Here is a 16513-nt window from a genome sequence, read left to right as displayed (position 1 = left end):
TTATTACATGGATCGCACCCATTTGTCAGTCACTATCTTGTTGCTGGGGAATGCTGTGAGCATCTAGTGCGTCCTTTCACTGGCTGCCTCGGTGCCGCCTCGCCAGGGGAACCCCCCGCCCTCTCCTGGACGATGGTGCTGCCTTCCTGCTTGCCCGCCTTCCTGCCTTCCTTCCTGCCCGCCTTCCTGCGTGCCCGCCTTCCTGCTTGCCCGCCTTCCTGCCCGCCTTCCTGCGTGCCCGCCTTCCTGCCCGCCCGCCTTCCTGCCTTCCTTCCTGCGTGCCCGCCTTCCTGCGTGCCCGCCTTCCTGCGTGCCCGCCTTCCTGCCCACCCGCCTTCCTGCCTTCCTTCCTGCCTTCCTTCCTGCCTGCCTTCCTGCCCGCCTTCCTGCTTGCCCGCCTTCCTGCCCGCCTTCCTGCCCGCCTTCCTGCCCGCCTTCCTGCTTTCCCGCCTTCCTGCTTTCCCGCCTTCCTGCTTTCCCGCCTTCCTGCCCGCCTTCCCACTTTCCTGCCTTCCCGCTTTCCCACCTTCCTGCCTGCCTTCCTGCTTTCCCGCCTTCCTGCTTTCCCGCCTTCCTGCCTGCCTTCCCGCCTTCCTGCCTGCCTGCCTGCCGTGCTCACTACAGCCATGCTGCTGGCAGCTGCTGCCGCTACTGGCAGCTGCACCGAATACCGCGGATAGTAACTCTAAACCCCCGATGCTTCCAGCCAGCGCAGGGCTGCTTGGAAATATGTTAACCCTCAAGTCGCATGTGGTTGTTATTTTAATGTTAGGAAAGCACTGTGGAACAAAGTGTGTCAGTACCATGAAAATGCAGATTGCATTACAGTGCAAGGGAGCACTGACATTCAGAACTAAGGGATGTTTGAAGAAAAAGGAACATTCAAATAATGATAATTTTTGGCATCATGCTTGCTGTGCTTCTAAGCTTGTTTTGCTTCTCTTTTTTGTCATTTTTATATGCTTGTAATTGTAGTTTACTTTCATGATACCTTCTACTTCTGAAATTGTCACAAGATTGAAGACTTGCTAATTGCTTTCTGTATGCTGAGGTGAAAATAGTGGCTGCTCTCTGAATGTAACTACTGAATCAGATGTGAACCTCCAAAATGAAACAATTCGTTTAATCTAATTGACAGAATAAAATGCCAAGTTCACAGTGTTCATCTCAGTAGACTGATGTAATTGCTGGCATTTGACTTGCATACCTCTTGAAATATTAAATTAGTTTATAAACGTGGCAGAAAAGAGTGGCTTATACTTGCCAAATAAAGTTTGGGTGTTTTACAAGAGCTCAAACAATTAGCCATGTTAAGTGTTCTTTTGGGGAGTTGTTTTATTCATTTTGTTTTGTTATTAAAGAATGAATAAATACTCTTTCCCTCAACTGCTTTTTCTTCTTTTAGAAGAGGTTATGCACATAGAAGAATGAGGGCATTTAGCTCGAGGAAGGTAACCATTTGTGCAAAACTGTTTGTGTTTATGCGAACATGGTGTCGATTGGTTAGATAGGTATTTTTGTAGCTTTAATTTTCTAGAAAACAACAAACCCAGAAGACTATAAAATTTTGTATTGTGAAACTTATTAGATGAAAATTCACAGGTTGACATTGAATTTCACTTGGATCTAAACTGAGACAGCAATACTGTAGACATTTAGTAATGTTTAAAACTGGTGCCAGCAAAAACCTGACACCAGTATAGTTTACAAAAAGAACAATTGCTAGACAAGTTCCTCTTGAAGTACATTCTTAAATTCCCAATGATTAACTGTGATTTTGGAGTTGTTTTTTGGGGTTTTTTTTTGACTGGTTAGGAATAGTTAATTTGCATCAAAATCAATTGTCCTTCGTTCATCTAAAGTGAGGTGATTCCTGATCTTCTGATTTTCTTGGGAAGTTGTATTCTGGTAATTTCCTCTAGTGATGTCTTTGGTTTTGTTATTTTAAAATATGAATTAAATTTTACCATTTTTTTCTTAATCCGTTTTGTGATATTTCTCTCCCAAGTTGTTATTAACCCAACAAGGTTGAAAATTAATGATTTCAAGAAAGATTACTTTTTTATTTTGAGATATCTTATGTTAAAATCAAAGATCAGTTAAAGCAACATAAAATTCAATACAACTTCTGAAAATTTTAGGCAGTAGATCAAACATGCAAAGTCATTAAAAATACATTAAATGTCTTTGGTGCATACATCAGGAAAATAGAAACTGTAGAACCATTTCTTCTTATGCTTTTCTTCCTCTTTGTAATACAGATCTTAGATAAGTTATTAATTAAAAATGCTATAATTACTTTTGAACATCATAATAATCTTGAACCCAAGTGATACAAGGGAATGTATTTGAATTATAATTCACTTAACCTGTCTCTTCAATTAGAGAGAGAATGTCTTCATTTCTACTGGATATAACTTCTGTTTTCAGTATAAGGTGATACAGAACCAAATCATCCAGTCAGGTCACTGACAAAAGCTTTGTTGGCTATACTGGTGAAACAAATTTTAAAAAATCAATGGAATAATTTTTCTTACTGTGCTCTTGCTTTGCTGAGTTGTCTGTCCTTTGTGACACAGCTATGTACAGTAAAACTTGACTTCCACCGAAAGCTACATTTCTACATACATATATTTTTGGACATTTATCAGACTTGCTGTGTTGACTTTAAGCTTTAGCAAAGGCTAACTTCTTGAAGTTATTTATTTGTTTCTGAATACGTGCAAAATTCTGAAATAGTATTTAATCAAGTACTACTAGATTTCTATTTGAAATCCGCTAGTACATACGTGTCTTTGATAAAGCTTTGAGAAGCTTCCACAACATGCAGAGCATTGTTAGTCGGAAAGACATTCCTACCTCCGTTGTAATGTGGCATCTAATTTTCTTAGAATAAAGAGTACATTAGTAATAATGCTGATTTGTTTTGTTTTTGAGTGCACATGTGCCTCAACAGACAGTCTTTACTTTGTCACTATATTACATTGCATTAGATCAAAAGATCTTCGCAAACACATGCACCCCACAGTGGTTAGTTACTATCTTTTATGGTCTCTTACCAGACAGTAGAGTCCTGTGTTTTTAAGAAGATTTACGTGATAGCACCATTTAGATTTTGTGTTCTTCTGTAATTTGAAAAGCAAGAATTTATGCTGGTGAGTCACCTAAGAAATCCTGAATATAGCTCCCAAAAATAGATTATTTTATTTTTTCTATTTGAAAGGTGTAGGCTCTGGCAAAAAGGTGCACAAACATTGAAAATCCTAGGTGTTGTCTTGCCAGGAAGAATTGCAAGTCAGACAGAATGAGGTAGAGAGATCCTTTTACCTTAGTGTGAGTAAATTAGGTAAAACTCATCTTTTATTTCTTTTCCTAAGAACTTTGTAGATGTTTCTGTCTTTCTCAAGTATTAAAAATAAATGGGTTTAATGGCATTTTATTTAAATCCAGCATTAACTGTCTTAGTAGGCACAGCAAGGCCCTTGCCTATGTGGTATGAGTGGATTGTGGTGGCAGAGGGGAGCTGAAGTGCTGAAGTTTCCCAGCACATCCTCTGCCCTGAGCCCCAAGTGTGGTTCACCCAAGAACTCCAAGAACTAGTCCTCATTTCAGCTGCACGGGCCAGCGAGTCAGCTGAAGCTTTCAGGATGGGTGAGTGCAGGTTTTTTCCCCAATGACAGTTAAAAAAAAACTAACAGGAAAGTTTTTAGCATGGAGATGCATAGGTATATACTAGATTAATGAAGGATTATAGTATTCTTAACAAGTGACTTTTTGGACATTTTCTGGACATCAGTCAGCTTCAGACCTGTGACGTAGATGGCCCTAACAGCACTATCCTGGACTTCTGTCAAATCAATCTACCTCTCATGAGACTGTTACGGGACCCCCCTGGATTGAAAACCTCAGTCCTTTTCAGCAGGAAACTCCTCATTTAGTGCTTTCACACCCACAGATGTGCCTGCTGCAAAAGGAGGCAATGGAGGGTCTTTCTAGAATTGCTTTAGAAATGCAATGAATGCAGCATCTTAATGATTATCCAATCTGTTTCTTTGCACCAAGTAAAATAAATTGAACAATTGCACTATTTGGGCATTCTCACATTGTCATTCGGCTGGAAGGATAAATTTTTACTGGGAACTGTCACAGTCAGCAAAGCAGGAAATCATTAAAAGTGAGTTATTAGGTGAAAAATGCTTTACTGTAGAAGGTGCAGTTGCAAACAAGTAGCAAGTACAGTGTTCTGAGTTTACCTATCATCAGAGTGCAGTTAGGGAAATTTGGGACAAATCAGCAGGCCTCTCTGGAAGGATTTTATGTAATTTACAGGTGATGGATAAAGATGAGAGTGACCTGGATTGCCTGGATTCCATTGAGGAAAAAACTAAAGCCAAATGGAAGATGAAATTTCCAGGGCTAAGGCTACAGACTCTTTGTCTAGGATCAGCCTTCTCTTCTTCTGTGCAATATTACCAAGAAAGATACTGCCTCCCATTTTATTCCTGTTTTAAAAGTTGTAGTTAAAAAATGAGAGCAAATACAAATGCTTAGACACCTTACATACCTTGAAACTTTTATTCTGTAGATGAAGTTCAGGATATCTAATTACTCAGAAGGGATATTGAGAGGTGTTTTCCTAATAGTTTATAAACACTGGCAGTAAGTCAAGCATCTACTTGAAAATGCTTAGCTTTGTCTGTGATAAAATTACATGGAGATATAGGGATTTTATAATAAAGCAGGTAAGTCAGTGTAGCACTGATTTGTTTAATAAACCTGCTTACAAGCTTATGCCACACTTAACTAGACTATGTCATATTTTACCTACCAGACCTTTTTTTTTTAACTCTCTTTATTAATTTTATCTAAATTCTTATTCTGGTGGTACTTTTCATCTTGGTTGTACATCTAGTAAAATGGGAACTTTGGGAGATAGAAGTTTAGGATTTATTAATTTTCTTTTTTTATATAGTCAGAGTGCCTTTTACTTTGGTGTGGTGGTACACTAATGCGACTTACAATGGAAATTCTTGTGTATGTATTTAGGTCACAGCTACTGACAAGGGATTTGGATTTATAACCTGCTGGGGGAAGAAGGTATTCTTTTTCTTCATAATCAGTTTGATAATAATCAGGTAGAGCATTGCATTTCTGGAAAACATGCCTTCCTAACTTAAAAAAAAATTCTGCTTTTATAATGGATTTAGTTCCTTTTTGGAAGCTGGATAAGCTTTCAGATGAGACATTGCTGATTTATTTCATTACTTTGAAGATATCCCATTTTTGTGTATTTTCACAATGGTAATACTTACCCATAAGTCTAAGGCTATTTTGTTCTGAATAACTAAAATACTGAACTTCTAAAGACTTAGGGGAGCAAATTAGTTATGAAAAGAAGACATATAGGGATTAAATTGTAGGTGAAAAAAAATCTAAAAAGTGTTCTGGAATTTCTTCTTTTATACCTTTCTCCTCACTAAGCAACCTAGAAAAATGACACAAAGTAGCAAAATCAGACTGAATGCTCTGGAAAAATATAAGAAACTTTGTGAGGAAGTAGTCTCAAACACAGGTTTAAGAGTAAAGATTATGGTTATGTTTTAAAAGCTGAAAGTGTATTAAATGAGTAGCAAACTATAGCTGAGTTTTCACCAGAAATATGGCTTTTGGTAAGGGTGTTCTATTTCTATATACCTTGATTATATTACTTATTTTTTGTAGAAGTTTCAGCACTTTATGGTGAAAATTATCTTTTCATATGGAAGAGTCTAAAATTTGCACAGCTAAGAAAATGTGAAAAAATAATGAGGAGAAGTAATGGATTTTATGATAAAGGTGAACAAAAGATACTAGTCAAAACAAAATTGAAATTGTGTCTTTTTAGTAGTCTGAGGGCTCTTAAATTCCTTCCACAGGCCACTGGCAGCCCGGGGTTTTTTCCTGAGTTATCTAAAACTGCCTGAGACAGCATAGCTGGGAATAAATTTTTGTGTGAAAAATCTTGCATTTCTGAGATGTGTTGAAGCATCGTTTGACAGCAAGTTTTTTGGTTTTGCTGTCTTCCAGAGACTGTTCAATAGACTATTCAATACATTTCCATGCCTTTTAGGTTAGAACCTCTATCTTACGCAGTATCACTTGGATAAAGTGTCGTCTGAGCAGCCACAATCAATATAAGCATAAAGTCTTATTTTCACGTACTGTTTACACTTGACATACTTCTCTTCAACATAGTCTTGTCTTTCTGTGTAAGACACTTAAGGTCTATTAAAAAATAAAATTTCCCAAGATTGCCATTCCAAGTTTCTGTAAGTACTGGGGTGAGCTCGCTGCCTCCATACTGTGTTCAGAGATGACTGCCTGCCCCACAACTGCCCCTTCCTATGCCCTAGTGCTCACTTTTCCCAGCCCTGGCCAGCCTTTGCCCACCCATAGTTACTTTTTCCGCAAATTTTGTGTTTCACTGTTGGTGTTTCAGTGTAACTTTGTATGCAATGTTGGCTTCATGCACTATTAATAGTTCAGTTACCTTGGTACCTTGCAAGATGTCCACCCCTGAAGTCTGCCCTGTATTCCACCTTTCCATGGAGCTTGTGTGGTTTTTGTGTAACTGCTGTGATGGTCTGTACACCCAGTCTGCAGCTTCTTGCATTGTCTGTCACATCCAGCAGTTTTCTTATGTCCAATAGATTTTCACACCCTGTTTATTTATCTTAATGTCAGGCCAAGGCCTGGTCATCTGCCTGCAGCCAGGATCCAGCTGGCTGACAGGTCAGTTCTCCTGACAGTGCTCCACTCCCCACTGGAGCAGCTGTGCCTGGGCAGTGAATGATTGGAGGAGCATCAGTCCCAACACTGTTGGAGAAATTGAGTCAGGCTGGTCCTACTGCTGCCACGCCTTTGCCACCTCTTCCCAGTGTCATCTTGACATTTTTTTTCTTTTCTTACCTGTTTGTAATTTCACCTCTTTGTCCCCTGCCTGCAAGTGCTGTGAGGACTAGGTGCCAGCTGCCGAGGGTATGGGGCCAGCAGCAGGAGTCAGGGCAGGAGTGTAGGTGCCCCAGGCCTGTCGTCTCAGCAGCAGTGGGTGGGGGTCTCAGCTCCAGGCACAGGGGCAGTAACAGCATAGACCCTCAAGGAAGACAGGCAGTGTGTGTCCTGCCTGCGTCTGCAAGTGAGACTGGGGTGAGTGAGGCTCTTGGCACATCTGGACTGGGCGGCTGGTCACAGCCTGAGCTACTGCTGATGGGACAGGCTGACTGGCTAATATTCATGTGCTTTGACCCCACGTGTGTGTCTCTTGGGCATGTGCAGTTCACTAGCAAACCTCAAACTGGGGTAGCAGTGTGTGGGAGAGGGACTTCTACAAGGGCAGGAAGTGATAGGACATGGGGTAATAGGTCTAAACTGAGATGGGTTAGGGTTGGATAGTAATAAATTCCTTACTGTGAAGGTGGTGAGGCACTGGCACATGTTACCCAAAGCTGTGGATGCCCCATCCCTGGGAATGTTAAAGGGCCCCTGAGCAATCTTGTCTAGTGGAAGGGTGCCCATGCTGTGGGTTGGAACTAGAGGATCTTTAAGGCCGCTTCTAACCATTCTGTGTTTCTATGGTTCTGTGATCTGGGAAGGGTGTCAGGTGGCCAGAGGGCCCTTGCTGGTGCCTGTAGGGTGAGTGTATGCATCTACCTGCTGGTGACTTGCCACCAGCCAGCAAATGGGAGACCCATAAGAGGGACACAAGAACTATGGCCCTGGCTAAGGGCTGTTGGATGGACAGAAGGATATGCTGTGCTGATACTGAGGGATCCACAAGTCCTCATGTGTTTGGGCATTATGAGGGGGTGGGAGGTGGCATGCTCTCAGTAGTGAACTTCAGTCCTGATCAGAAAAGAAGGGAGAGGTCTTGGCTGGCTCTACCGAAGTTCATGTGGTCCTGAGAGTGCTACATAGTGCAGAGCTGAGCTTCACTGCTAGTTGAACCTGTCAATGAGAAAGCCAGTGCTACATCTGTGGACCTGGAACAGACACCTCTGGATCTCTGGACACATTGGGCTGGGCTGCAGCATCAGGGCAGGAGGAATCCCTGGACTGGCCTCAGAGATACTGGAGGGGGCATCCATTTATAACATCCCTTAGCACAATTGTAAAGACAGTTCCATAAAAGATATTCAACTCTAAGATTTTCCTTGTGAGTCAGGTGGATCTCCAAGTTGAGAAAACTGTACTGAGAAAAATACCATTATTTCTTTTTTCTGTTTTATTGTCTGCTGCTGACCATTAACAAAGATGGAATAAACATGTGTTTATTACAGTAACTTGACTCATGTGGCTACATTTACAAAACCAAACAATATTCTTCTGTGAAAGAATGTTTAAATGCTTAGTCAAAAATGCTTAGTTTGCCTTAAGACTAGGAGAACTGAAGGAGATCATTTATAAAGTTGGGGATTTAAGCCTGAACAGAAGGTTCTTGGCCTCATTTTGTATCCTAGGCATTTTAGTGTGGCTTTAATGACTTCACATTCCAAAGTGTAATTAATTCTCCAGTATTATTCATGATTCTGCAATGTCTTGGGAATTCTGCAGTATTGTCATATCAAAATTAAACTTCTGACATTCTCATGGAGGGATCACTGATGTTTGTCTGCCTCTGCCCTGAACCCTGTTGCAGCATTTAAATCCTAATAAGACAGGAAATAGGCAGTTTTATTTGGGATGAAGATCATAGGAATTATCTTTTTTTGTGTGTTTTTGTTCTTTTTTTTATAAACCAACAGCTTAATTTAATGGATAATATTGAGTTACAGAGCTTCATTTGAAACTCCTAACCTCCTATGTGACAGTAAGCATGTCACTTAACCAACACGTCCTACTTTCACCATCTGTGAAACACTTTGGAAAGTCATGGAAAACTGAATCATAGGTCTTTTCCATCTCTATTAGGTCATCCAACTGTTCATCTGCCAGTAGAAGATTGTTTCCTACATCCACCACTGTTTTTCCAGTGTAGATCCTGTCCTCTTAGTGACTGGGCTTCCACTAGTACCTTTGGGAGATGATTTTGCAGAGTTCTAGATCTCATTGTCAGGAAACTTTACTGACATTCACAAAAAGAGGTTTTGTTGTTGTTGTTGTTGTTAATTTAACTGAGTTCTATTGCTTTTTTCCCGTTAGTAGGTTATTGCTTACAGTTTTAAGTATACACAATTCATGATAATTAAATAGATAAATTGCAAGTGTCTGTAAAGTATCTTATCTATACAGATAGAGGAAAAACATAAGGTTTTGAGATGCAAGGTATGACCTTTCATAAGAAGGTAAGGTACTTGGTTTTTCCTGAAATCGTGTGTAAGGAAGTGTACAGGCTGCTCCAGATTTGTAAGGAAGTGTACAGGCTGCTCCAGATTTACAACAGAAAAGGGATAGAATATGGAACTTAACAGTGAAGTTAAAATGAAGGTATTGGAATAGGTTTCAAGAATGCTTAAGCAGGGAAAGAAAGAATTTAAAAAATACAGTGTAGTTGTTGAACATGAAAGCTATCAGAAGAACTAAACTACTTTGTAGAGAATTTTAACTTTTCAAAATGTGTGGATGTTGAGTCTGGCATAAGAATAAACTACTTTTAAAATGGCTATCTGAGATACAACTGGTATGTAACGTCTTTTTGTTGCACTGCTGTAGGAGGAAAATAATGTTCAATTAATTCATTTTATGAGGTTAATAGAGCATTTTGTAATATAACCTACATAAAGCATGTGTCTTAAAATAGCAAGAAATTTGTCATGGGGGCATGTTTGGTAAAATATTCAGCTTTTAACAAAATCCACTTGTCCAGGGTTTTCATTCCTCTATTTCAGCTGTCAATGCAAATGCTTATGTCCAGGAATGCAAACTGCATGCTCAGTCAGTCTCTTTAGAAAAAAAATAGTATTTTTTTTATCTCAGCTTCATTTTCATTGTCTTTAACTTATATATTCATGTGCATTGATAAGATGTAACTTCATCAGAAGAGAAGTTGGGAATTTAAGGCCTTCCAAAGTTAATTTGTAGTACAACAATATGGGCCATATTTCTGCGAATAAAACCACCCATCCTACATACATTGCTGTTGAAAAATCCCTCTTGCCTTCAGCACTAGTATATATAGTCAGATTAGGTATAAGGTAGTGTTTTGAGAAGGTCAGTCAGTATAAATGTAGTGTTTGCATACACACCAAAAAATTCTCCACATAATGAACTGGTTTTCTTCCTTTAAGAGATTAGGGAGGTGCCATGATTAGAATGTTTATAAGGAAGGTGAACCTTAGACTTCATATAGTCTGATCATAAGAAGAATAAACTTATCTTTCATCTACAGGAAATAAAACCAGATGAAGTTACCAGACTTGCTCTTAGGACAGAAGTTAATTTTGAAAGTGTCTGCAAAAAGGTAAGACTTGCTGGTTTTTGTTTTTCTTCCCCTGCTTCTCTCAGTGTGAAAAGGTGCATGTGTGGGTGCAAGTACATGGATTTGACACAGTGTTTTCTGTTTGTTGTGTTGTATCTTCATTGTAGATCTTCCTTTTCTGAGGAGGTTTATCCTTTGGGACATATCTACAGAAAAATGAATAGCTGTCTAGTATGAATTGTCATTAGTCTGGTGGGCTAGTCCATAGTAATTAGAACAGAATACCAGGAAGCATAGTGGTGATTTCTTAGTCTTTATAAATAGATTTGTTTTGTTTATATAGTATATATACATGTTATAGTATAAATTAATTTTCAATTTGTATAAACAATCTAAGTAAGCTTTCAGCAGCAGTTGGGAAAAGGCACTTTTAAATACTCCTGAATGCAGAGAGAAGTTTTCATGTGTAAACAAAACAGGACAAACGTTAACTTGAAATAAAGGTGGAATTCTAACACCCCTGGAGCTCCTTCGTTTCCGTGTGATGTTTCTCTTGAAGCCTGCTGATGGTAGAGTATCAAATATTAACAGCCTAACTAGAGATGTCATAAGAGATTAAATTAAGACACCGAAGTGCAAGACGCTCGTTGAAATAAGCAGCTGAGGCCGAGAGCAGTCCTCTTTCAAAGAGCATGTTACATTTTTGATGCAAGAAAGCAATTCTGAGTTTAAAAGTGTCAGTGCATGAAGTTTTATGGGTTTTTTCACTTTATCCTTAATTCCTATGGGTGGTCACCGAGGAAGGCTGACACTTGAAATGTTTGTTGTACACAGGGTAAGTTTTAATGTAGAATTGGGTCATTTACTCCTGTAATGGCATCATTAGTTTGTAATTTAACTCTGCTGTTGCATCTTAGTCGTGTGATGTAGTTCAGTTATTAGCATAATGTGCAGCAAATTTTTCAATGTTTTATGTCAGCAAAATCAAGTTAATAGGAAAATACCACAGGAATTCGGTATTTCTGGAGAAGTGTTTGGGTAGAAGCATCCTAACTGTTTTTCCTTCTCTTAATGATAGAAGAGAGTAAGGAAAAGGTCACAGATACACTGGCATGAAGCTAAAAAGCATTCTTCTTTTAAATTTATTTGACCAGGATTTTCCAGTGTGAAGATGAGGCAGTCAGAAACTGCTTACTGTGACATTAGAACTGGGGCAGACACAAAGATTTTGAGTGTGTGAGGACACATGGAGAGGGATTTTATTCTTGAAGAGGGATGCTAAATTTAGTGACATTTTGTCATTTAACTGTAGGAGGTTCTGCTGCCAAGAATTCAAATTCACCAGGTTTATGCTGATTTCATAAACTGAAGGAGGACCAAAATGAAATTATTGATGCTATTTAGTAAAGGAGTTTGTAGGTTCACAGTTGGAATTTTATTTTCTAAGGTGGCAATTTTATTGAAAGAATGCTGAAGGAATTTAATTAATCTTATTTTCTATATATTTTTATATATTCTATATATTTTAATATATTCCTTATTTATTTATATACCAGTCATGACTGATGGACTGTTTCTCATATTTACTTAAAGTCTTAAAATAGGCTTTAATTTAGCTTTAATTCTTGAAAACATATATGCATGGAGTTGTTTCGGGGTTTTGATCTGTTGTTTTTTCTGTTACTTTCTGCTGGTGGCCCAGTTTTTCCAGGGAATGGAAGTCTATTAGTTTCACAGTTTTTAGTGGATGGAACTTATATTTCAAATCAAGCTGATGAATAGATGCTGATCCTTTTTATAATCTGTAAAGGGTTTTAATCTCCTTGCAGTAGAAGAATATGTACAATGTATATCATAACTTCACTGGTTGCTTTTGGTTGACCATAACATATCCCCAACGAAAGAAGGCATCCCTTCTCTGCTTAAACAGAAGTTAATTCTCCAGTATTTTATTTCTTATTTTTCCACAGTTAGTCATTAAACATATAATAAAAAATTTGATCTTCTGTCCTTAGCAATATTCTGTAGTCTCATGAAATACAGACCACATTGTTTACCTTTTCATTAACTTGAGTTTCAAAATATTTGAAGGAAAACATCCTGTGGCTGTTTTCATTTTCAGAATAGGTTTGTTTTCATTGACAAAAGGCAATCTGCTTTTAATTCACTGTGGAATGCTGAATATTAGTTTTACATAGTGGTCATGTAGTCAAGATACTTTTTTAATTGCTTCTGCTCACCGAGTTTTTATGTTCCATTGCTGTTTCCCAGACTTTTTAAGAATAAAGTTAAGCATACTTTCCTGTTTAAAAAGAGTTTGCATATATTTCAGTCAAGTACAGTGAAATTGTGCTAAGTGTTTAGCAGGTGGCAATTTACTGGGAGTTCCTGGGATTTAGATTTCAATATGGCTGTATTGATAATAAGCAGATCAGATTTATCGAGTTGCAGGGGGTGTTGGCAAGAGTCACCAGCCCCATGACACAAGACTTTTTTTGAAAGCATTACAAGAAGCAGCTGGTAAACAATTCTTTATGTATGTCTGCTGAAATATTTTTAATCAATCTCAATATTGCTGCAGCTAGCACCATTGTTACCAACAGGCGATAAATCCTATTGTAAAAATTGGATTTTTACAATACAATAATACAAAAATTAGATTTTTACAATACACAACAAGGCACTCTCCCATCCCACATCACATCAATCCAAAACTCCTCCACACGAGAACACCTTCTCATAGCCCTCCATATAATTCCCATAATGCTTCTAATCCTCAAACCTGAACTAATCTCCGGTATCCCCATATGCAAGTATAGTTTCAACCAAAACATTAGACTGCCACTCTAAAAATAGAAATTAAACCCTTCTTACCTGCCGAGGAGAGGTAAAACCAATGAGAGCTGCTAACTCTTGTATCTGTAAAAATCGTAATAAATGTTACCATGCAACTTTGATTAGGCTTTATATTGTTGGTTCTATTTTTAGCTGTTGAAGAATAGATCCTGTATTTTGTAGATTTTCACCGAGTCCTCGTACACTTTTTGTACCAAGTTGTGCATTGTCTGTCACAGATATATTTGACAGACATTAGTAAAATTAGAAAAACATGTCATAGAGCTCATATTTTAAACTCAAATTTGCAGGTGTGATGGCATTTTGAACTGTTGCACACAGCTATATCCCTGCAGTGTACGGGAAGCTTGATTCATCAGTGTTGTGCCTCAGGAATCTGAAGTTATAAATTGGAAGCTAATCCTAATAATGCTCTTCACTACAAGCCGAAAACTGAACTGAGCACTGGCAAAGTCTTAATTGTTATCTTCAACTTGTTGCTAATGGGGATTTAGGGTAGTTTGGATAGGTGAAGATAGGCAGGATAAATAAGTTAATATGAATTAATGTTTTTATTACAAAATTATGTTTATAATCTGGGCTGTTTCCTTAAGAAAAGAGGATGTTGGTACACCTGCAAACACCTTCTTCATAACCACGGTTGGTTTTGTTGCTTTTGCTAACAGATGTTGACTAACTTACTGTAGCATCTCATTTAGCTTTTCTTCCATACTTTGGTGTATAGCACATAAGAAAGAAACGTGTTTTAAACACTTGAGAATGAGAGAATTCCAGCATAACGGAACTGTGCTTACAAGCAGTAATATGTCATCTTGCCTTAAGTCAAAATACTTACTATTTTTTCTAAAGAATAAACTCTGTGTGTTTCAAAATACAGCAACAGTCTGATTTGGGGAGCAGTGTTGAAACAGAAATGAACTATTGTATTTTACATTGAGTGTAGAATAGAGTACCAGTATACATTATGATCAGAGATTGGATTGAGCATGTGCTTCTGACTTGCAGAACAAGCATTCACAGATCATAAATACCACCTATATTTTTTGCCTCCAGATGCAATATTCACATAATGGTAGGAACATAATATTCCCTTCTTTTACGCTGATCTTAAATCTGTGGTCCTTGAGAAGAATGCCACCTTTTCCTATTAAGTCTTGTATTTCCATGCATTGCACAAGTCCTGTTGTGTTTGAATCATGCAGATGCTTGTCTGCAAAGAGGGTTCTGCACAGCAAATACTGAGTGTATTATTATCCTCGGAGCTTTTTTGGGGCCATATCTCAAGATTACTGAAAAGCTTGCCCCAGTTTCTAAATATGTTTAAAAAAATTAGTAGGCCAGAAATGTAAGTCATTAGTAGCTTTTTTTTTCCCCTAATTTAAGTTCTGGCAAGCTTGTTTTGGATTGCTTCATGTACAGGAACCAACTTTGTCTTGTTTGGAATTTAAAAGGAATTCAAAGGCTTTAGAAATAGGATCTCAGGCAGCTCATGAAAAGCCATAGGGAGACATGCCAGGATTTAACTGAGCAACTGGGTACGCAGTGTGAGTTTGGTCATTTAAAATCTAAGCTGCCTGATGAGGACAACTCGGCTTAACATGATTTTGGAGGGTTGACCTTAGTGCTGTGTGGCTTCTGGTGCAGATATTTTTAACAGATGCCTAAAGATATAGTACACTTAGAAGTTCTGGGGTTGAGTACATTTGGTATCTCCGGCACTTTACCTCTATGGCTTAAATGAACTTGGGATGAGGGAGCCAACCGAAGTACTAACAGTAATATGAAAGGGTTTTCTGTGATTTATCAAACAAGACTTTGACTTATTCACATGTGAGAAGACCATTTTTGTTTCACCTTCCAAATTTCTCCTTGAATCCACTCAGTCTCTGGTGTGGGCTAAGGAACACGGACTTGTGCTTGGGCAACACGGACATGAGAAAGGGGTTAGAAAGGTGTTTCTGCCCAGAACAGACAGGAAGAAGAATGACAAAGTTATAGGGCTAAATATGTATTAATTGTATTTCTTTCAAAAGTGTGTTTCAAGCACATTATCAAAATAGCATTTGTCAGATTCATGTCCTCTTTAAATTATGCAGGTGATGGCCTGAGATTAGTCTATCAATTCACAGCCTCTCTGTCATTAGTAAACAAAGAGTGAGCAAGGGTGGAGTAGTCACAATACTAGTTTTTGTTCTTCTTTTTAGATTTACATTGAAAATGTTTTTCACACCAACAGTATGTGAAAAGCAGTTTATGAAAGGCTGCTAGCTTTGAGGCTTTAATTAACAGTGGGTAATTAATTGGAGCACCAGGTGTCCCAGAATAACTCACTAGAAGGATACAAACCATCATTCTTGCTGAAGGAATACACAAGATATTGTTCTACTAAATGCACTTATTTATTAAGGAAATTTCAAAATTAATACCCTTGTACTTTTGAACTTTGTGGCAGGATAAGAAAGATCTAAGTTCTGAATCAGGTAGAATTTTTGATTAAACATATCTACATGTACAGAGGAACAGTCATATCTGTATTTCTTAATTTTAGAAAATAGAAAGGTTTCTCTCTCATCTGATAATCCTAATGTATGTTTGTGATCTTTGCCTTCATTTATTTAAAAAATATTCTTCCTAGTTGAAAATATCTAAACAAACCCCTCTGCATGTACTGTAGATTTAATCTGAGGAAATGTACTAAATCATAAAAAGGGCCCCTAAAAAGGGTCTTCTGCATTTTAATTGGAGACTTCCTGCTGGCTTCAAAGGCTTTGGGTCAGACACAGAATAGTCGCTGTCTTTCGTTTAGTGTTCGGAGGATTTTTCCACAACCTCCCTTCTCCTGCCCCCCGCCCTCCTGAAGAGTTCTACTCATGACACAAACATACTAATTAGTCTAGATGTTATTATTGATGAAAAACTTCTGTTTCTGTTGTTAGTGCCTTTAATAGTAAATTCTTTTGTATGTGGATTTTTTAACATTACTTATGGAAATATTTTGTTTGCAGTACATAAACCATAGGGACAAGACTACTGTATAAATCAATTTTCTTTGCAATACTGATGTGACAGTCCATTAGCATTGTATAACATGCTTATCATTAATACATTGCAGTTTTGTGGTTTGATTTTGGCTATGTGGGGGCAAATGGGTTTGGGGAACCCATGAAAAGCTTGGTTCTCCTTTTTATCTAAATTTTCGTTGTTACACACTGATAATTTAATAGCCTTCCTGGATTTCATAGATAATCTCCATCTCACTCAATC

At 38.2% G+C, this 16513-nt stretch overlaps 1 protein-coding gene across 1 annotated transcript in view; it reads left to right on the top strand.

Moving 5' to 3' along the window:
* The window catches only part of SRFBP1 (serum response factor binding protein 1), a 68560-nt gene that overhangs the window by 34561 nt on the left and 17486 nt on the right, over positions 1–16513 (top strand). The window contains exon 4 of the mRNA XM_063180389.1: positions 10364–10435. Coding sequence (XP_063036459.1) covers positions 10364–10435 — 72 coding nt within the window. The remainder of the gene's footprint in view (positions 1–10363; positions 10436–16513) is intronic.

The sequence above is a fragment of the Melospiza melodia genome, chromosome Z (assembly GCF_035770615.1).
Source record: "Melospiza melodia melodia isolate bMelMel2 chromosome Z, bMelMel2.pri, whole genome shotgun sequence".
NCBI classification, from domain to species: domain Eukaryota; kingdom Metazoa; phylum Chordata; class Aves; order Passeriformes; family Passerellidae; genus Melospiza; species Melospiza melodia.
Note: the sequence above shows the minus strand (reverse complement) of the source record. Positions and strands in the feature narration are given on the sequence as shown.